We start from the raw sequence: 23,004 nt of genomic DNA on the forward strand, positions 1-23,004 counted from the left end.
ATTTGACAGCATTTGATGGCATTTGATTATTCTAGTCACAGCCAAACAATGATATAAAGAGTAATATGAAACAGAATGTGTTACTGCCTAGCAGACTCGAAAGCAATAAACCTTCCTCCAATGTGACACAATCACTTCACAATCATAATTGTAGCCTGTTTGATACCTCTGAGTACAGCAGAAGGGCACTGACTGACATAGATACATTTTGTTTTTTATTTAAAGTGAAATGAAAATGGCGCACTGGGGCTCCAGATACAATCGTTATATTCACCTACATAGGCATGAATCACTTGGCAGTTATTTCAGCTGAAGTTTAAATGTGCTTAGACAACAACAATATCACATCTTTCTCAGATAGCTGTGGAAAAAATCAGAAATTTGTAAGGGCAGGAATGGGATGTAAGCACAGAGTTCTCCCCCCCCCCTTTTGTGTGTGTGCATGTGATACCCACACATAGCCTTAGACTGTTATAGCAGGAGGTCTGCAGTATTTCTGGAGGATGTTATGGTATGTAATTTCTTTTTCATCATTTGCTGCCACTGCCTTGCTGTCATATATACACCAAACTAAATTTATTTAACCTGCAAGTGGTAGGCAGCTTTTCATTAAGCCTGAAGGATATATATTTGCAAGGGTTTGGAGTTCTGTGCTGACCTTCCTGCTCTCCTCACCCAACCCCAAACCTTTGTTAGATAAGTTTTTAGAACAAAACTGGAGGGAGGGAGGTATAGCAATATTTATTCATTTATGCTGTGTTTCTGTGCCACTGCACACTCAAACACACGCACACGCACACAAACAATATCAGTAACGATGCAATATAATAAAACAATAAAAGCAGTAAAAAGAAATTCCCCTTAGTAGAGGAAGAAATCAAACCAGCCAACAGAACTGATAAACCAATAAATCACAAATAAACATTGGGCATCCAGGTTTTTGAACCACAAATTATTTAAGAGGCCTCAGTAAATAAAAAAAAGACCTTTGCCTTGCTCTGAAAAGACCATAAAGAAGGAGCAAAGAGTGCCTCTTTGAGGAAACTACTTCACAGGCAGAGTGCCCTTTTGTAAATGTATTTACTTGATTTGCTTTCCTTTACTCTGATGATAATAACCGAGTAGGTTGTGGGGGAGTTGGATACTGAATGCATGAAGCTCCCTGGATGGCAAGAGGACTGCAGAGTACAGCAGGAAGGCATGAAGTGGTATGCAGATTTTAGGGTGCCCTAAAGTGAGGAGCCCTAGTCAGTTGCCCAGTTTGCCCTCCACTAAAGCTACGTAGCTATGTTCTTGGCTATAAAGTTTGCCCTGATAAACATCACTCTTTGAACACCTTTAAATGGGTGAAGGCATCAAACCATAATATGCAGGTTCAGTGACAGTTAGCAGTTCCTGAGAAGGGCATCTTTCTCTTGTGCTTTTCTCTCTGTGTGGGAGAAAATCTTCCATTTAAATGAGCAGCTGAATTCTAAATCTTGAGGCTGTTGAAATGACTAGAGACTGTTCAGCCACTTCTGCTCGGAGTTTATTCATACATGAGGATATTCTCCTTTTAGCACTACAGATGGAACCATTTACCTAACCATAAGTTTCTTTCATTAAATATTCAACAGTAATAAGATCTAAACACTTTAACCAGACTACATTGTTCGGCTTTGCTTGTGGAAGGGCTCACGGTTGGTGGCATATTTGATCTATCAGGGAGAGAAGCTGTTTATCACAGATTTTCCACGTTACTAAACAGTAATTTGTGAACCCAACAAACAGCTATGGTGGCTAATTGAGAAGCTATACAGTGCAAAGCAAACCAACGAGCATTGCTGCACATAAAATATAATTTTTCACTTTTTTGTGATTGGCATATTTTTGTAACTCACTAGGAGGGCATTTTATGCAAAACTCTGCACTAAATGAAAGCACCACAAGTGTGCCCTATGCTTCCTGGCAACTAATAAACATTTAATTAATTTATTATATTTACTCTTACATTTATGTCTCACATTTCTTCCAAGCAGCTCACAGGGGCATAGATGGTTCTCTTCTTCCCCATTTTATCCTCACAACTCTGTGAAGTACATTAGACCGAGAGATGGTGACTGGCCCAAGCTTTAGGGCTGAATGGGGCTTTGAATGCTCCAAGGTCCTAGTACAACACTCTAACCACTATAAAACATGGTGCATTTTACCATAAAGCTTGAAAATTCTACCTCCCTTCCAAAAATTAAAAAGCTGCTAGGCCCCAATGATACAAGTGATTTGCATAAAATCACGATGTTAATCTTTGGATAAAGGTGCAGAATCTGGAAACCTAGTAGCAACAGATTGAATTGGAGTTTCTACAAGGCTCTTTCCTCAAACTTCCATTAAACTCACTTACCAGTAGGTTGGGCTGAGGTAGTCCCTTCCATGGCAATCAGTCTTCTGGCATTTTTGCACAAAACTAACACAGAACATATTGATGGTTGCTTTAGCTCACCTCCCACACCATACTTCTTCCTACCCTGAACCACTGTGATTGAGTCAACATGAGTCAACAATGTGATGCAACAGCAAAAAAAAAAGAAAAGAAAAGAAAACTAATGCTATTCTAGGCTGCATCAACAGAAGTATAGTGTCCTGATCATGGGAAGTCATTGTCCCACTCTATTCCTCATTTGTCAGACCACACTGGGAGTACTGTGTCCAGTTCTGGGCAGCACAGTTAAAGAAGAATATAAACAAGCTGGAACATGTCCAGATGAAGGCAGCCAAGATGACCAGGGTTCTGAAACCAAGCCTTATGAGGAACAGCTGAGGGAGTTGAGTATATTTAGCCTGGAAAATAGGAGATGGAGAGCTATGGCAGCCATCTTCAGATGTCTAAAAGGCTGCCACACAGAAGATGGAGCAAACTTGTTTTCTCCTGCTCCAGAGGCTAGGACCCGAACCAGTGGCGTCAAGTTAAAAGAAAGGTGATTCCGACTAAACACCAGGATGAACTTTCTGACAGTAAGAGTTGTTCGACAGTGGATCAGACTCTCTCAGGAGGTGGTAAACTCTACTTCATTGGAGGTTTTTAAGCAGAGTTAGATGGCCATCTGTCGTGAATCCTTTAGCTGGGATTCCCGCATTGCTGGGGATTGGACTAAGGATCCTTGGGTTCTCTTCCAACTCTACAGTTCTATGATTTTATACTGTGCTTTGACTTTATTGCACTGGTGTTATTACATGCATGTGTTGGCCCATGTACATACTCTGCTTTTCCTTACGCAGTACCAAGTCAAACAGTAACCAAGTCAACTTTTACCACCAACTTAGCACAAAACAAAAACCGCTGCTTCCTGTAAATATGTCATGACTTTAAAAACAGTTGCTACAAGTAACCATCAGTATTGAAACAACCAAATTTGACAATAGGTAAAGATTTGTACTTGCGAAAGAAAAAGCCCATTGTTCGTAGGGCGTGATCATGACACCTGGCTAGCACCTGAGCTGATTTCACATCAGCAGATGCACCATGTTTGCTGTTGCAAGTGGCACGTCAGGTAATGTATTGATTTGGTGTAATAAGTATGCACATTGTTAATGATAAAAACTGAACTATACTAGGCTATAGTCATTTTGAAGTTTGTACTTCAGCATCAAATGATCTCTTATTTTTTAGTGGCTATAAAAGTTATTTACAGGTGATTTTTGTATGACTTTCAGACGTCCAGTGGGTAGTCGAGAGGAACTGCTTATTTTCATCTGGTCTGAAGGTGCTTTAGAATTCATTGATGCTACAGATGTCCTTCAGCCTTTCACGGAGTATGAATACCGCATTAGGGCACAGAATTCCAAGGGCTCTGTGGATAGTCTGTGGTCTTCAACACAAACTCTGGAAGCCCCACCTTGGGACATGAAGGTTCCCTGGGGCCAAGCTTTAAGCGCTTACTCTGTGCTCCTAAATTGGACCGAACCCACTTCTCCTAACGGTGCCATTTCTCAATATCGTGTCGTCTATCAAGAGAGACAGAGCGACCCAACATTTAACACGCCAGCTGTTACTGCATTAACTGTATCGGTAAGTGTTAGATAATCAGCCAACGTGAAGGAGTCATTTTTAGAAACGCATGCAGTTTCCTTTTCTGACCTCATTTGTGGTTTAGAAGTGCATATTAGGGCTGTCGGCCATTTCAAGAAAGATTGCATGTTTCTGGTTGCAATACTTATTTGTTTATAAAAAAGATATTTATATAATGCTACAGCATAAACAAAATCAAAGTGGTTTAAAATAATATCTCTCTATAAGAAAAACACATAAAAATTAAATCACACAAACTATGGTTAGTCAGACAAACCATTGGTCATAGTTGATTAATCAGTTATTTGTATATATGAATAACAACAATAGTTCTGAAGCAAACAAGGATACTTTGTTTTTTGTTGATGTGCACATACATCATAGTGGTCACTATCTTAGAAAAAGCTCTTGTATGGGAGAAAATCCAGGGATTTTTCTTTTTTAATGGCATTTGCTATCCCCAGTTTCCTGCCTCTCATGCATTGAAAGTATTTGTATTAAAATGTGTTGCCCAATTAATTGGTAGCACCTTTTTAGTCTTATAAATAATGAATTAATTAATAGATTAAGTGTTGTAGTCCTAAAATATTTACATGATGCAATCCTTAGTTGCCCATGTACGCTAATACCTTTGGATAGGAGACTTAAAAGTCCAAAATGAAATATAATCATAGCAAAATCAGATATATTTTTTCAACCATTCCAAGTGCATGCTGGTTTAAGCATGATAGTAAAATTAGCATTAGCTTGACTCCTATGATTTATGTTTAGTAATTAGGAAGATTTGCCTCATAACTCTTCAGAATCAGAAATAAATCAACCACCACAAAAAGAAAACGCTTTTACCAACAGTAGCACCTGGCACTCCCATACTGTAAGTTGCAAACCTTGACAAATACAGGAACCTCTAATTAGATGGATACAATTTCTGCATGGGAGAAATGGCAGAACTAAGAACAAGATACAGTGTTGTGATTTTGCTGTAAATTGGCTATTTCAGCAATTGTAATGTCAAAGGAGGCGTTGGACTGGCACTGTGTTACAAATGTCTTACTTCAAAAAAAGATACTGTAGAACTGGAAATGGTTCTGAAAAGGGAAGCCAAAATGATCAAGGGGTTGATGTAACTTCCCTAAGAAAAGGGTATGCTCCTTGCGGGTCTTTTTTTCCTCAGGAAAAAGATAAGGAGGGATATAACGGAACTGTGTAAGATTATATAAGTTGTGGAGAAAGTGAATGGAGTTTTGCTCCTCCCTACCTCATAATACTACAACTCGGGGACAAGTAAATGAATGTTGGAAGATTCAGGACAGACAAAATAAAGTACTTCTTCACACAGTGCAGAGTTGAACTGTGGAATTCGCTCTAACAAGATGTAGTGATGGCCACCAATATGGATGGCTTTGAAAGAAGACTAGACAGATTCATGGAGGACAAAGCTACCAGTGGCTACTAGCCATCATGGCTATGCTCTGCCCTCATGGTTGGAGGCAGTAGGCCTCTGGATCCTGGTTGCTGGGAACAGCATGTGGAGAGAGTGCTGTTGACTCAGGTTCTTCTGGTGGGCTTCCCATAGGCACCTGGTTGGTCATTGTGAAAGCAGAATACTGGACGAGATGGGCCATTGGCCTGAGTGAGCAGGGCTCTTCTTATGCAAATAGAAAATAACATCAGGAAGCAGGCCTCAGTTGTTTTTTACCATCTGATGTATGATGTCTACTTAAGCCAGCCTCAAAAAAGTCACCTATCTATGCCACTATGTATTAATCTGAAGTAATGGCATGGAAAATGCCTGGGACCTGTTAGTCTTGGTTCTACCCCAATGAAGAATAATGGAGACTTTCATATATTCTAATTACATTATACAGTGTTACCTCGGGTTAAGAACTTAATTCGTTCTGGAGGTCCGTTCTTAACCTGAAACTCTTCTTAACCTGAGGTACCACTTTAGCTAATGGGGGCCTCCCGCTGCCGCCGCACCGCCGCCGCACGATTTCTGTTCTCATCCTGAAGTAAAGTTCTTAACCCGAGATACTATTTTTGGGTTAGCGGAGTCTGTAACCTGAAGCGTCTGTAACCCGAGGTACCACTGTATATAACTCATATAATAATGGAGACTTTCATATAGTCTAGAATTCACCACAATATAGACTCATGTCAGATCAGAATATCATAGATTCAGGTAGGTAGCCGTCAAAATACAGTCAAAATGAATGAATGAATGAATGAATAGTCCAGTAGCACCTTAGAGACCAACTAAGTTTTTTCTGGGTATAAGCTTTCGTGTGCATTGAGATTGAGATTGATGGACTTCCATTTCATGTGGCTCAATGTGGTGCCTTCCATGATTCTAGATTCAGGTAGATAGCTGTGTTGGTCTGATGCAGTCGAAATAAATAAAAAAATTAAAACTTAGTTGGTCTCTAAGGTGCTGCTAGACGATTTTTTAAATTTTTTAATTTATTTTGACAGAATATCATATTCTATCTTAACATTTTCTGAATACCATTTTCTGTGGGAAATATATGAGCTGTTGTTTTTTTCTTGTCTTACTTTCAACATGAGCAGATTAGCAGGGATAAGAAGTAGTCAATATTGAGGAAGAGCCTGAATTTCTTTCTCTTGATTTTTTAAAATGTTATGTACAACTCATAGCCTTCCAGCTGTTCAATAAGTACATGCCAAGTTATATGGCAAGACTGCATATATGTTTGCTTCCCTGTACAGCAGGCATGGCCATACTTGGCCCTCCAGCTGTTTTGGGACTACAATTTCCATCATCCCTGACCACTGGTCCTGTGTATGATGGGAGTTGTAGTCCCAAAACAGATGGAGGGCCAGGTTTGGCCATGCCTGCATGGTATTGCATCTGGACAATATATTAGGACCTGAAGTATCTAGAATTGCACACTTTCCCCAAAGCAAATTTATTGTTTCCCACTAGTGATCAGACACTTTAACTCTCTTGCAACAATTTAACACATATGTTTTAAAGGTTAAAGGCCAGAACTGACAAGTGGACAGTTTCTAGCTGTTTTCAAAATCATTTTCAAGTACCATTCAGCATGATGTTGAGTTTTGGAATTCCTCTCTCCAATCATGCATTGAACTGTCTTGCACATCATGCCAACAACAACAGAAAATATCCAAGATGGTTGCATTGAGGGCAATAAAATGTACCAAAATGGCTTTTTAAATAATGTTGCCACAGTATGTTTCTTTAGCAAAGGCATTTTAACGCCTTTTAAATTAGTATTTTCTTGGCACTGGAGAAATATTACCCTACAAAACCTGAAATGGAAAAATATGTCAGAAATATAGGCATAAAGATCAAATGTGGTTTAGATAGCACTGATGCATTTTACTATCTTTCTATTTTTATTTTAAAATTCTTTTATTTTTTCATTTAAAAATATGTGTTACTGTGCTAAACATTTGTCTCTGCAGAGCAAGACAGCTTCCCTGCCCACCAAATTTATTGCAAATTATTGCTTTATACTAAAGCAGTGCTTTATTTCCCTAAGTGCAATGTAGGACACATTGAATGGAACTCTGGATTTGCAGATAGGATGTGCTGATGTAGCAAATGCAGTCCATATTGGTCTTCAGCCTATGCGGGTAGCCTACCCTCCTGTAGGAGCAGATGAAAATAATAATAGGAACAGTGACTTTTTCTGTGCAATGTCATTTTTCTGAAGCTTCTGTTTCAAGGAACTTCTCTGAAACTTCACATTTAGTGCTAAATTGCTGAATTAAGAGAGACAGGGAAACTCACATACACCGTGGAACTGATTGAGTCCATTCAAGAATGAGGAGTATCTTGGAGGCATGAAAAAAACACAACTGAACTCCTTTTCTACAATTTCTATCCCCCCCCCGGTGGTCCTGAAGTTGCCATTGGATGCAACTAATATTTATGTATTTCATTTACTAATATCAAACCCCATGACTAGGAAGATGAGAAATTAAAAATGTTATCAAATGTATCAACCTCAAAACTATTTTAACTCCCCTGAAATTATCTGGATATTTTTCCTTCACAATTTGTTGGCATTGAATTTTGTCCAAAACAAAATTTCCACCTCATCACATGAGATCTGTTACTAGTTATATAAAAACTTATTGGAGTCCTTTAAAATTCCTGGTGTGCCTCCAAATTCAACTTGAATTTTGTATCAGATGAAAATTGATCTCAACTCCAATTATTGACATAAATAGTACTGGGCTGATATGTGAATAATGCCTGTGTGTGTGTTCAATTTCACAGGAATCTAAAATAAAGACATCATGTTTGAAAATTGCTACTCTGTGGAAATAGAATTTCCCATGAAATTGCTGGCAAACACGTAACTGCAAATTTGTGAATGAGATGTTTTAATTAAAATCTAATTTTATTGAAGGAACTAGCTTCCAATGATTAAACTTATGCCCCTTTAAAATATAGCTTACGGGGGTACTAGGCTAAAGCATTTAATCTACTAAAGCATCTCAACTGGAGCTCTCTCATGGGATATGCCATTAGTCATTCTCTCACACAAGCTTTCACGTTACTTTGCAAGACTTACAGTATCGAGCAAGCAGAGAGGTCTGTCCTTTATGTTTCTATTGCTACCAAAGTTCAAGATTTGTGTGTGTGTGTGTGTGTGTGTAGAGAGAGAGAGAAGATTCCTATTTACAAAGCCTTTGCTAACCAAGGAATTTGTTTTAGCATTGCTTCTTGTGTGCGTTGCATTCAACGCATGTCCAAATAGACCGCAGAAACCTACACTATGTAGCATAACAGTAAAAGCCTGAAAATGAGCAAGTAGAAATGTAAAGAATGGCTGCAGTGGCTTGGGGCTGTGGCCTGTGCTTTGGGTGGAATTCAGTGCTGCACTCTATCTGCTTGCCAAACAGAATGATCCCCCTTTCCTCCCCATTTGCCCTGTTGTGGGGATTCCCCCACTCCACCCCAAGCCACTTTCAGGGATGCAGAGGGCACATGGAGGAGTAGAGTGGGGCTTCTGCTGGTGAGGCTTATTAGATGTCTCCCACCCTTTATTTCCACTCCACCTCTCAACCTATCACTGAATCACAAGGGCAACAGAGTTTGGCTTGAGCTTCTCTTTCCCATAAATTATTTGGTTTCTCTTTCTCCTTCCCACCTTTACTTTCTATGTTTCATTTCCCCTTTAAATGTAACATTCCTGGGCTGAACTTTTGAGCCTCTTGTAACCTTGTGAGTCAGTGTGGTGTAGTGGTTAAGAGCGGTGGTCTCGTAATCTGGGGAACCGGGTTCGCGTCTCCGCTCCTCCACATGCAGCTGCTGGGTGACCTTGGGCTAGTCACACTTCTCTGAAGTCTCTCAGTCCCACTCACCTCACAGAGTGTTTGTTGTGGGGGAGGAAGGGAAAGGAGAATGTTAGCCGCTTTGAGACTCCTTCGGGTAGTGATAAAGTGGGATATCAAATCCAAACTCTTCGTCGTCGTCTTCTTCTTCTTTAAGCTTCCTGGTATGAACAGGCTCTAAAATGAATGTCTCCCTTTTTTTTGCCAAAGGGCTTCATTCATCATTGGCACCAGTAGTGGCGAGGGGAGTGGAGGCACTTACCTGACCCTCCCATCACCAATGTCACCTGCAACTTATGAAGAAGGGATGGGGCAAGGCGGTGGCAAGTTTGGTGTGGTGCAAATGCATGGGGGGTGTCCCAGACTGATAGGTCAGGCAAACAGTGCTAACCACTACAGGTCAGCACTCCCACATGCATATCACATAGAAAGACATAGAGGATACAACATACATGGAGATAAAAGTGTGCAAATACACACGCATCAGGCACACATATGAAGATATGGTTATTGCCTCCTGCTGGCTCATCAAATTGTTGATATGATGAGCAGGGAGGGGGCCACTTGCATCCCCATCGGGGTGCTGAACTGGGCAGAGAACACCACAATCCTCTGTGTATAGGTGTGTCCCCCTCACTTATGTGGGGGTTTATGTTCTAGGCCCCCATATGCATATGTGAAATTGTGTAAAGTGGGGAACACTCTCTAAACACCCTTTGAACTCCCTCTCTGACACTCCCTCTTCAATCCATACAAAAAATACTGTATCCCAAAAATATCCACGAATGGAATTGAAGCTCTGGGACTGGATGACATGGTGGTGGCAGCTGCACTACCCTGCACATCAGCTGTTAGGTGGGGAGGCTGAGAAGCGTAAACAAAGCTCCCCTGCACCTCCAGTCTCTTCAGGCTTTCTCTGTCCTCACTGATGACAGTGATGTCCAGGGAGGGTCTCCTCATGAGCCACAAAGACTCTCGATCCCTCTCCTGCCATTTCTGGATTTGAGTTGATTGGTTGGTTGGTTTCCAGGTACCATACATATACATGCTTGGCGGGACGCCTGTACATTATCCCACCCCTTTTATGATGTTGAAATGAAAATCATGTGGTAGGTGTCTTGGGGGATCAGAAAAAGTTGCTTGGGATGATGTATTATGCCCCTGTGCTGGGGGTTAATTACCTCTGCTCTAAAGCAAAAGGAACAATTTGACAACAAAATACATTGCATAAAATCATGAAATAATTACACTTCTTCACAGTGGCTGTAATGAAATGTAACATTACATTGAAGGATAATAGTTCACAAGGCATATATGGGAGACTGCTAATGATGGGCACAATTCAGCCTGTTACACTTCTTAAAATTCCATCGATTTTCATGGCAGAGAGTTGTAAGTCGCTTTGGATTGCCATGGGCAAGATATAGTGGCTAACAAATCTGATGAGTAAAATAAACGAACAAATAAATAAAATCCAGTGGTCCTGGAATGTGCTCAATATTTCTCTACAGTGATAACTTGCTGGGCTGTAGCCTACCTGGAAAAAAGTTGAGTTATTCTTTCTGAAAAGCTTTTGTTAAACCTTACTAATTTCCTGGAACAGTCATACAGTTCTGATGTCTGCAATGCAATTTGGCATATCAGTTCTCAAGTAGGGACTGAGTAATATTGCTGTGCCTAGCTGCCCCACAGCAATCCACCATTGATTCACCAATCACTTACAAAGCACCTAATACGATCTGAGTGCTGTGCCAAGATAGAGAGTCCCTGCCCACAAGTTTACAATCTAAAAAGACCTGATGCAAAAGGAAAAAGGAATGAGGAGGGAAGAGAAAGCAGATTTGTGTATTACAGACACATCAGCTGCTGCAGTTATGCAGCAGTCTTATTACAAATAAGATAAGAGAAGTGGAAATTAAGTATTCCACACTGAGCAACAATATTTTGCACTACCCATCTTTTCAGACACCTTAAAACACATTTGGATTTCTGAAATTATGTGGCGAATAAGTATTCAGAATATTGAGAGCTGGATATGCCACCAGTTCAGGCTATGTGCCACTTAGCAAAGACCAAAAGCTGCAAGTGGCAATGAGGGGGCAAATGTTAATTGAACTGCTGTGCTGTTGCTAGCATGGAGAGTAGCCACCAACAGAAACAAGATGGCTGCCCCAGACATGCCCTATTGGAGCTAGAAGATCACATCGTTAGCTCTGCAAGGGCTTATGGGTTATGAGGAAACCATACACAGATGACTAATTTTTTTATGGTTCACAGCCAAGCAAAGTGAAATTCAGCAGCTGTTCAGGACAAGTGACCACTCTAACGGCTGCAATATAACCCACTAAATAGAGAGGGAATTGCATGAGAGCAAGAGGTTAGCAGTGATTATCGGCAGGTGAGTGCTTTATTGAAGTTGAAAGACCATTAACATTGATGGAGTAATTATTTCAACTTGAAAGTAATTACCTTGATGGGTGATAACTTCTCCAGTGTTCCCAGATTGGATTGGGCCAAACAGTTGTGAACTCCTGAAGCCTAGAAAAATATTACAACAATACTGCAATGTTTAAATTACTGAACTAACTGTTAGAGTGTTTTAATTATGCCTAACAGTGGAGGGTTTTTTAAGTTGCAGCAACCAGTGAACTCTCAAATAGAGAGACATTTACTTTCTAATCCTAGTTAAATGACCCACACCCAACACAGGCACCTCAAATTATTCATGTTATTTGAATTCAGCTTTCAAGATGCAAAATTTGCTTCCTAAATAGAGCTGGTCAGGAATGTCTGACCCTAACTTTATTGTACCTTTGAACTGAGGAGGCTTCAGTGGAAAATAAACCATTGTCTCTTAATCTGTTAATAATAAGAGCTTGATAAGGTAAAGGTAAAGGTACCCCTGCCCGTACGGGCCAGTCTTGACAGACTCTAGGGTTGTGCGCCCATCTCACTTAAGAGGCCAGGGGCCAGCGCTGTCCGAAGACACTTCCGGGTCACGTGGCCAGCATGACAAAGCTGCATCTGGCGAGCCAGCGCAGCACACGGAAACGCTGTTTACCTTCCCGCCAGTAAGCAGTCCCTATTTATCTACTTGCACCTGGGGGTGCTTTCGAACTGCTAGGTTGGCAGGCGCTGGGACCGAGCAACAGGAGCACACCCCGCCGCGGGGATTCGAACCGCTGACCTTTCGATCGGCAAGCCCTAGGCGCTGAGGCTTTTACCCACAGCGCCACCCGTGTCCAAGAGCTTGATAGAAGTGTGTAAAATACGCCTTGCAATCAAAGGGATTCATAAACTGTGCAGATATATTCATTCTCCAGGTTATTCATGATTGACTGTCAAGAAACTGGATGGCTCTGTTCAGGTGTGTATTTGGATATAAATGAACATGTGTGGGTGGCTGATCAGTATAGTGCTTGCTGGCCAGCCCTTGACCTCCACATATTTATTGATATCATTCATATGGAGCCCACGATAACCTGCAAAATAGAAGGTCTCAGATTGTGCAAACACTTGTTGGCATCCGTCTCTCTCTCAAGACAAAGGAGTGGTCCAAAGGAAATCAGAGCAATACATTTGGCACCAGCTTGGCTTCTGGAGTTGCCAGAAGGAGGCTATGAGGTGCCATCCAACCATCTTAGGGACTCCAGTCCGGATTTGTGTAGGGTTTACTCCTTCTCCTGAAGATATCGCACAAGGCAGTGGAGGTTTAGGAGCCTATATATACCTGGTATGTGTGTGTAGACTCCATGCAACTAGCAGAGATGTATGTGTGGAGGTCAGAGAATAAGGCTCAGAGGTCTTGTGCGTGGCTTAAGTCAAACATCGGTAGTGAAACAAAGAAAGAAGGAAAGTAAATGGGAAGTCACTCATTAGGTAGGAGATATATAACTTGGAGAGAAAAAGGTTCAAATGTTTTTTAAAGCAATCTGTTTAAAAAATAACAACTCATTATATAGAATATAAATGTATTTCCATTTCACTTCTCCACCAGGTGGCTCAGACATGACAGAAAAGGAAAATGGACTATAAGGGAGGAGGGAAAAAGCAAACTCAGGCAATATTTCTTGGTTGCAGAAGTTTTGTTATGGCCAGCTGGTATGGGAAATATTTCAAGGCGAGGTGAAGTCAAAATTGCTGGTGTTTCAGCAGAGCAAATAGAGAGCTTCTGTAGCCCCACCTCTTTCTCCTCTCCTCATTGTCTTTCAGTTTCCTCTATAAAAGCCACTTCACTAGATACATAGGTCATGGGCATTAGGGGGGAAATCCATTTGGATAAAAACCACAAGATTTTCAATGAATTCCATCCTTAGTCTGGGAAAAAGGATGGGCTGGGAAAACCCAGCCAGATGGGTGGGGTATAAATAATAAATTATTACATTATGATTATAAAAAGATACAGAGGAAGAAACTCCCAAACCCAGGAAAGCTTGTGAGTAAATTCAGTAAATGTAATAATGAAATGTCTTAGCAGACATTTGGAATAATACTGTGAACATGTCACATACATGGTCCCATATGCCTCTGCAGCTAACGCACATGCAAAGAAATATATTCCTGAATTGATAGAACAATGTAGGCAGAAGGGGACTTATTTGCATCTCTGGTGAATATGCCTGCAGGTAGAAAGTTTCTGGAACAGGGTGCTTCAAGATATGGCTATATTTGGAAGGCTAATCAATTGTGAAAACTCCAAAAGTATTATTGTTATCCATTGGTTGCTACCAGGTTCTTATTACACAAAATCTGAGAAGTTCTATGGAGTTGTCCAAAGGTGGTTGATACAGCACTTTAGAAGATAGTGTCATTTTCTTTCAAGGACCCTGTTTTTTATTTAAAGATCATTTCTATCTTGATTCCCAGCCCTCAAGAAGCAATTTCTCTTAGAAGCTAGCCAACACCTTGCAGCAACCCCTTCCCTCTCTAGCTTTTTGCCATGGACGCTGTTCTTGTGTTTGACAGTCGTCATACCTGTTTGTTGAATGGCTGTGCAAATTATCTGGATTATTTAAAAGGTAGCCATAGCAATTAGAATCATTTCACTGAACATCAGCCAGGTGCCCTATGTCTCCAAAAAGTCACATTGCATTATATATTTTATAACTTGAAACTTAGGTTTTTTGACAGGGACCAGGGAATGAATTTTACTGTGTACATTCCTTTTCAGTGATTATGGCTCTCTTTTATTTTTTGCTAGAGCAATTACTAAAGTCATGGCTGATACCTATGCCCACTAGAGTTTGGTTGTGTTTTTCCTTTCCTCCTTCTTTTTTAAAGGATGGTTATTGATCTCTTGCTGAGCTGAGATTTCAGTTTTATGCCAGATAGCTTGATTAATGGGTTGGTTTCTGTAAGTGGACTGAATGGGGATAGGAAGCACAGGCTGCCCATACTGCCAGCCCTAAATCCGTCAAGACACATAGCTCATTATGAAACAGTTATCAAGTATACATGAAAAATTAATTGGGCTCAGTTTGATTCTGAAAAGAATCAGCCTTCTACTTGGCGGTCCCCCCATTCTTTCCAGATGTTGCGCACCAGCCCCTCGAGGAACAGCAAAGGGAGATGTATTAATACGTTGTATTGATTAGATCAAGACCCCTGACAGTTATTTGTAGAGATACCATCTGGCGGCTGTTCGAATTCCTTCACCAAAAACAGGACGTGACATGTTATTAATCTCAACTCTCTAAGTATAGACAGTTGCCTTTTCTGCTAAACCGCATTTTACCATTCCGTAGGAGATGAATGCAGACCTGAAGGGTGCTGAAATTAAGGTTATTACACAAATTGAGCCATATGGTCCAAATATTTCAGCAAGAAAATTGCCAGGCAATAAAAATTGCTCCTGCCTTCCTAATGGTGTAAATTACAGTTTAACCATGGCTCTAATGATGTCCTTCTGCCGCGCTTAACTACTGTTACATGAAGGACATTGTTTTAAAAATATAAAAAACAAGTAAATGCCAGCAGCGTGTTTTACAATCTGTTAGTGTGTCATTAAGAACACTGTCAGAATTACATAAACATAATGGCAGGCAACCTAGCATACAAAAAAAGAACAAGTATAGAAATAGAGTGTCTTGAAAACTCAGCAGAGTCAAGAGCTCTTTCAGTTTTTGGATCTGCTCCAATCTGCAGTTATTTCTGCTCATCACATTTTTCAATAGGTTTTTTTAAAAAAACCAAAACAAAACAACACAGTATGCAAATTTGTATGGAAGCCACAGTGCAGTGGTCCATGTGGAAAAGGTCGTGAGTGTGTACTCTAGGCCTTGTTCCTAGTTTTACCCATCAGCAGCTCCATGTTGAATCATCATTATCATATTATTATTATTATTACTGTTGTTGTTGCTGCTGCTGCTCATTACCCACCCTTCACTGTAAGGTCTCAGGGTGGGTTACGGCATTAAAAACATTTCCAGGACCTCAGCTGAAAGGTTCACTTTTCCATCAAGTGGCTTAATAGATCATATAGGGTCAGAGCAATTATTACAATTATAATTATTTATTGTAATTTATTACCTACCCTCAGGGCTGGATTTAGGTTTGATGAGGCCCTAAGCTACTGAAGGTAATGGGGCCCTTTATATGTCCAGCTGTCCTTTGTCAACAACAAATTGTCACTGTTTTTTGTTTTTTTTTATAAATAATTTTTATTAACAGGCCAATCAAATCTCATTAATTCGAAATCGTATTAGTTCCAAATTATACAGCCAATTTTTTTTACAATTTTATTGGGGGTACCCATACTTCGCGCTCCGAAAGGGATCCAAACATCACTCTTGCTGCTGCTTTAATTTCACAGTTCTGTCCAGTTCTGTCCAGATAATCTCTTTATTATTTTCCTCATCTTCTTGTTGTTATCATATGTTCCTTTCTTTGTGATCTCTGATAATCTTCACAAGCGGGTTGAAAACAAACATGTCCTGTGTGGATTTTACACTCTCCAAGAGCCATATCTCATAAAGGACAGAAGCCATTTCCACACCTCCGTAAATAACATTCCTACAGTCTGTCCGTTGATTTCCACCGGCCTGCTCTGTATCTCAGGGGGCCCTGCGAGGTCAAATTCACATTCTGATAACCATGCATTCACATTCCGATGACCACGGTCCTCCTCCCCCGTCCTCCTGTGGGCAGGCCTGTCTTGACAAATCTCCATTTGCAACTGCGTCACAAAGCTTTCCTTCCATTCCCGATATTACCACCAGTCCTCTCTTTGATCAATAATTTATTTCCACACAGTTCTTAATCTCCTGCTTATGATTAGTAATTTGCAACAATTCTTTCTCTCTGGGAGGGAGGATTATTGGGTACTCACATAAGACAAAAAAAGAAAAGTTTTTTCCTCCCCCCCTTTCTGTTTGAGTCCGACATACCAGTCTTTTAATGATGAGTCTTCACTTGATTTATTGTCCAGCCCGTTGCTCCGCACACAGAGATCCCATTAATCAGCAGTCTTTACTCCCGATCTTCACTTGAAGTATGTGCATTTGCTTCTTTATCCAATTATATATTTCGAGCTGATGCAAACCAGTGTGCGATCAGAGACAGCGTCCGGGAGAGTGACCCCACACGAGGGCTTCGTGCCAAGTGCCCTCACCCCCTTCTTTCGAATCCGGGGGTGAATTATGGACACAGCAGGCAAGGCAGTCCCCCCCCATTCCCTTGGGGGGGGCAAGGGAGGCTGCATACTCCCATATCAGCCTCTTAATTACCTCATTTGGGTCGGAGAGATGTAATTGACAGCCATCTTCCAATGCGCCCCCTGGTGGCCCCCCAATTGTCACTGTTTTTGTGTTGAATATATGCCACAGTATATGGTAATTTATGGACCTAAAAGGTATCTAAAGCCATTTACCACTGTTGCTGTACGTAGGTTTTATTTTATTTGCTTTTTATATTATATTTTGGAAATGTACATCCAGTTTTTTCCCTTTATTTTTTGGGGGGAGAGGCCAAGAGAGTGGGGCCCTAAGCTATAGCTTGTTTAGCTTATACATAAATCCGGCACTGCCTACCCTTCACCCTAAGGTCCCAGGGTGATATAACCAATTAAAATACAATATTGACATTAAAACACAATATTACACAGTATTTAAAAAAGTTTAAAAACAACATAAAATTAAAGAAATAAGGAAGATCCTAAAAATATACATCTCAAGTGTCAAAAGCCAGGGTAAAGAGGTGCACCTTCAGCATTTGCTGAAAGCTGTATAATGAAGGTGCTGGATGCACCTCTGTGAGAAGAGAGTTCCACAACTTAGGAGTTGCCACAAAGAATACCGTTTCCTGGGCCTTCATCCTCTACTGAGGCTGTGGAACAACCAAGAGGGCTCCCTCTGCCAGTCTTAGCACCTGAGAGGGCCTGTAGGGAAGGAGGCAGTCTTTCAGGTGTTTGGGGACTGAGTTGTTCAGGGCTTTAAACACTAATGTGAGCACGCTGACTTGGGCCCAGAAACAATCTGACAACCAATGCAACTGTTTTAAAACAGAACCCCAGCCAGCAATCTGGCTCCTGCATTTTGGACTAATTGAAGTTTCTGAGTCATCTTCAAGGGAGGCCACACACAGAGCACAGTACAACAATCCAAAATTGCCAGTCTCTCGTTCTGCCTGGACACTGAGGTCCACCTCTGAGGGCTTTTGGGCAGTTCCCTCACTGCGAATGTGAGGTTACAGGGAACCAGGCAGAGGGCCTTCTCCATGGTGGCGCCTGCCCTGTAGAACGCCCTCTCTTCAGGTGTCAAGGAAATAAGTAACTATCTGGCTTTTAGAAGACATCTGAAGGCAGCCCTGTTCAGAGAGGTTTTTAATGTTCAATGTTTTATCGTGTTTTTAATATTCTGTTGGGAGCCTCCCAGAGTGGCTGGGGAAACCAAGCCAGATAGGTGGGGTATATATATATAAAAAATTATTATTATTATGACTACAGTGAGCCCACATCCAGCCCATCACTGCCTCTAAGCACTAGTCTAACACCTCAACTGCCTCTTCTGATTCAGTTGGAACAGAGAGATAGATCCATGATCACTGATTATAGAGTTAGTGAACAGTGAAGATCAGTAAAAATGTATTTATAAAAATATTAATATACTTCCCACACATATAAAATATCAAGGTGGTGTATGACAACATGTATACATACAATAAAGCATAAGATATATAAAAATCAAAGCAAAACAATTGTTAAAATGACCAACTCATCTTGAGAGAGATGTAAACAGCTGAATAGGCAGGTATAAAGAACATTATTCATTTATTTATTAATTTTTTATACCTCCCTATACCTGTAGATCTTGGGGCTGTTCACAACATAAAATCACAATATAAAAAACAGAAAATACATGATAAAAACAAAAACAACCCAATCATTCTCCCTTCTACAACACATTTTAAAAGGGCATCAGATGTCAATCAGTCAAAGGCCTGGTTAAAGAGGAACGTTTTCACCTGGCACCTAAAGGTGCCAGCTAAACCTCCCTGGGAGAGCGTTCCACAAATGGGGAGCCACTGCAGGAAAGGGAGGTTCTTGTGTTGCCTCCCTCCAGACCTCTTGTGGAGGAGGCACATGATGAAGGGCCTCAGAAGATAGTTTCATATGCAGAGAGGCGATCCTTGATATACTGGGGTCCTGAGCCATCTTCAAGAGTCATAGCAAGGGTGCTTGGTAAATCTCTGCTGGAAGAGTATTCCACAGCTTGTGACCTCCAGCAATGAATGCCTGACTTCTAGTTCAGTGTTTTTCAACCTTTTTTGGGCAAAGGCACACTTGTTTCATGAAAAAAATCATGAGGCACACCACCATTAGAAAATGTTAAAAAAATTAACTCTGTGCCTATATTTACTATATATAAAGTAATTCTCTTGAATAGGAATCAAATAAACACAAATCAAATAAATACAAACACTTAACATCAGTGGTCGGATTCAAAAATTTTAGTAACCAGTTCCGACATTCAAGCATGGTTTAATATTTTTTTCTTTAATGACAAACAAAAACGTTGTGGACCGTTCTCTGCTCAGCGGGGATCGATCCGCTGATCCCCGCTGAGCCGGCGGATGACAGCTCCGTCTCCGCACTGTGTGCCCCGCTGCTCTCTCATCCAATCCCATCCGATCTGATCCCCACCCAGGACGGATGGAAAATAGGGTGGACACAGTCCGGTGCCCGCCTAGTGGGCGAAAATTTGACATTTTTTTTTCTTTCGAATTTTTCAATTTTTCCCACGGCACACCAGGCAAACACTGTTCTAGTTGAAGTCATTCGAGCTCCTTGAAACACAGATGACAACTAATAGTGCTCTTCCAGATAATCTCAGCAGTCAAGCTGGGAAATAAAGGCTGGGTGCAAGGGCTGGAGTGATGCAGAAGAGCCAGAAACATTGCGGGAAGGGACGTGGCTCACTGTTACAACATTTGCTCTGTAGCAGGAAGTCCCAGGTTCAATCTCTGGCATCTCCAGGTAGGAGATAATAGTTTCAGTGAATAGTTTTATCTAAGACCTATTTACTGTAGGCATACGCTGCTTGAGCATGCTACTATGGAAGAGGAATAGTGTTTTAATAGATGAGTACAGTGGTACCTCGGGTTACATATGCTTCAGGTTACAGACTCTGCTAACCCAGAAATAGTACCTCGGGTTAAGAACTTTACCTCAGGATGAGAACAGAAATCGTGCTCCGGTGGCGCGGCAGCAGCAAGAGGCCCCATTAACTAAAGTGGTGCTTCAGGTTAAGAACAGTTTCAGGTTAAGAACGGACCTCCAAAACGAATTAAGTACTTAATCCGAGGTACCACTGTACTCAGATGGGGAATATTATTGTTACAAGTGTATGTCACTTATTACATCAATGTCTCAAAATAATTTAGAACTATAACTTCCTCTCTCTTATGTAAACACAATTTAGAATTACACTTGATAGTAGATTATGGTTGCCATCTCCATAGGGATTGGAAAGTTCATTTAGTAAATTGTGTCCAGCCTCTTCTAAGGTCACCTTGAATGAACTTAGATCCAAGATCTTCCAAAAGAAATCACAGGATTTCAGATCATTTTTCTGAGCCAATCCAAATAATCCATCTGGCAGCCTCTTAATCCCCCCCCCCCCGTTGAAAACAACAGTGGGAGAATTAAGACATTGCAGAGTCAAAAAAACAAGGTTGGGTTCTCCGCCATGATTCTCATTCTCCCCCTTCCTAAAAAAAAACAAAAAACTTTTATCATTTTCAATTTTATAAATCAACACACACCAAGCAATCCATATATAACAAGTCAACTTCTCTTCCTCCCCCCTCCACGGTTCATTACAGTTATCCTTTAGTGCTGCATATTCTAATTACTCCATATTTTAACATATCCAATTCTTCCTTTGTTTATATTTTCACTGCTTGACTTATTCTATTCCTGCTAACGTTTGAGATGTTTACAGCATTCTTTCAAATACTCAACAAACATTTTCCAATTCTCTTTAAAATTTCTCCCTTTCTGTTCTCTTAATTTACCTGTTAAACTAGCCAGTTCAGCATACTCCATTAATTTAGCCTGCTATTCCTCCTTAGTCAGTATTGTACCTTTCTTCCATTTCTGGGTGTATCCCATTCAGGCCGTCGTCACATACATAAAGAGATGTTTCTGATCTTTAGGTACAGTGGAACCTCGTGTTACGTACCGTCCTCCTTACGCACGCTTCAGGTTATGTGCTCCGCTAACCCGGAAGTAGATGCTCCCAGAATGAATAAGTTCGTAACCTGAGGTACCACTGTATATCAAAACGTTCATTCTCCCCCTTCCCACTGATGTCACTCCATTACGTTCAGTATTGAAATATTGAGAGGCCAGGGAAGACTTCAGTTATTATTCAGCTCAAATTTTAGTCTGAGCCAGAGAAGAACTGGGGTTTCTAATTCATTCTCCTCTCCACTGAGGCTAGCTTTAATTAACTTCCAAAGTTATTTTCTGGGCCTGGCTTGAGAGAACTTTTCTGGCATCTTTAAATCTCAGTCATAACAATTAGCCTTTGCTAATTCAGCATGGCCAGTGTTTGCAAAATCCACCCTGTGGAAGGATCCTAATACAACCTAGGGAAACCTGTTCTTTTGCTGTGATATTCTGCAATCAGATCCAGGTTCTGAAGCAAATGGTTAAAATAGATTAGTTTATGGAAAATCCCACTGCCTTTTTATGTTGAGAGTATTAAACAACAATCAGAGGTGTAGAAAATATTCATTCTGAGAAAGTAGTTTTCAGATAGAATTCTCAATATACGAACATAATTTTTTTTCAGAGAAAAGGTAAAATAATTTTGTTCTAATAGTCCAATGAAATAGTCAGACACTCGCACCAAGAAAAAGGCTTTTGTCATGTTTAGCCAGCAAAACTGTAGCAAAGTTGTTGATAATTTAAAAGCCGCCTACTCTGTAAAGAAAGAAAAAAAGGGAAAAGGAAATACCCAGCAGAGTAACTGAATGCAATGTGCTAAATGCACTTGCTTGTAGAATGCAGCCACTGACTTCTTTTATGAAGCTTTGTTTTCAAGTTAAAGCAAGAAACTCGCACTCTTGTTGGGACTGCAGCAAATCCCTAGCTGTCAAGGGGTGCCAAGAAAGGAAACAATTTATAGTCACTAAGTAGTGTCTCCTTTTAGGCCGTGATCAAATACAAGCCCAGTTGCTTTTAACTGATGTAGGGCACAATCCACCAAGCGCTGGTGCCCTTCATTCATTTCAAAGAGCCTGCATGGTATTCCTTTCTCCACTCAGGAGTCACTGGAATGAATGACGATTTTGCTGTGTATTTCTAAGTTACAGTGGAAGAGGTGAAATAATTCAGTTGGCTTTTATTTGTTAAGGTGTGGATTTATTATTGTTAGCTAAACAGGGCAGTTTCACATTTGTAAAGAGCCACTGGTTCGTATACTTTCATTTGTTTGCTCATTTCTGTCCCTAAGATGTAGCACTGTAATAGCTTACAGATGTAGCTTACAATGGCAGTTTGCAAATAAAGTCAACCAGACCCTCCAAGTGTCCTAATTTTCCAGGGACAGTCCCAGATTTACAGAAGTCGTCCTGGTTTCTGATTTGATCCTAGAATGTCCCGCTTTTCCTTAGGATGTTCATATTTTCATTGAAGAAATGTTGGAGGGTATGGTTATGCAATCCCTGAGCCAAGGAGATAAGTACCTATACAACATCTGAAGGACCCATAGTTTTCCTATCTATATCCGCAGTATATAGCTTTATGCACGTCTGCCCCACATTTCCTCTGTACGTATTAGGACACAAGCAAAGGGTTATTTAACTTCCCATTAGGAAGCATAACAGAAGTCTTTGGCAATTTTCTCACCCTACGTATCTTAATTGTTCATCCTCATTTGCCTGTTTCTCTCTCTCTCTCTCTCGTGGATAAGGAGTCATCAGTTGCATGTGGGGCAGCTGAAAGACTCTTAAGGGAATGTTTAGATCACGCTGCTCAAATTCTACTGGCATTTTAGGTTTTGCTCTGAATTTTTAATTGATTTTCTTTACTGTTATGGTATTTCAATGTGTTAGATTTTGTATGACCCTTTGTGGATCACTTACTGATTCCTTATATTGGGAGCTATATAAACTGTAGAGAAAAATAA

General features: G+C 40.6%; 1 protein-coding gene across 3 annotated transcripts in view; it reads left to right on the forward strand.

The window, feature by feature from the left end:
- USH2A (usherin) overlaps positions 1 to 23,004 on the forward strand; it is a 427,327-nt gene that overhangs the window by 358,002 nt on the left and 46,321 nt on the right. For all 3 annotated transcript variants that reach the window (XM_053383154.1, XM_053383155.1, XM_053383156.1), the window contains exon 61: positions 3,691 to 4,045. In XM_053383154.1, coding sequence (XP_053239129.1) covers positions 3,691 to 4,045 — 355 coding nt within the window. The remainder of the gene's footprint in view (positions 1 to 3,690; positions 4,046 to 23,004) is intronic.

This window comes from Podarcis raffonei, chromosome 3 (assembly GCF_027172205.1).
Source record: "Podarcis raffonei isolate rPodRaf1 chromosome 3, rPodRaf1.pri, whole genome shotgun sequence".
Classification (NCBI taxonomy): domain Eukaryota; kingdom Metazoa; phylum Chordata; class Lepidosauria; order Squamata; family Lacertidae; genus Podarcis; species Podarcis raffonei.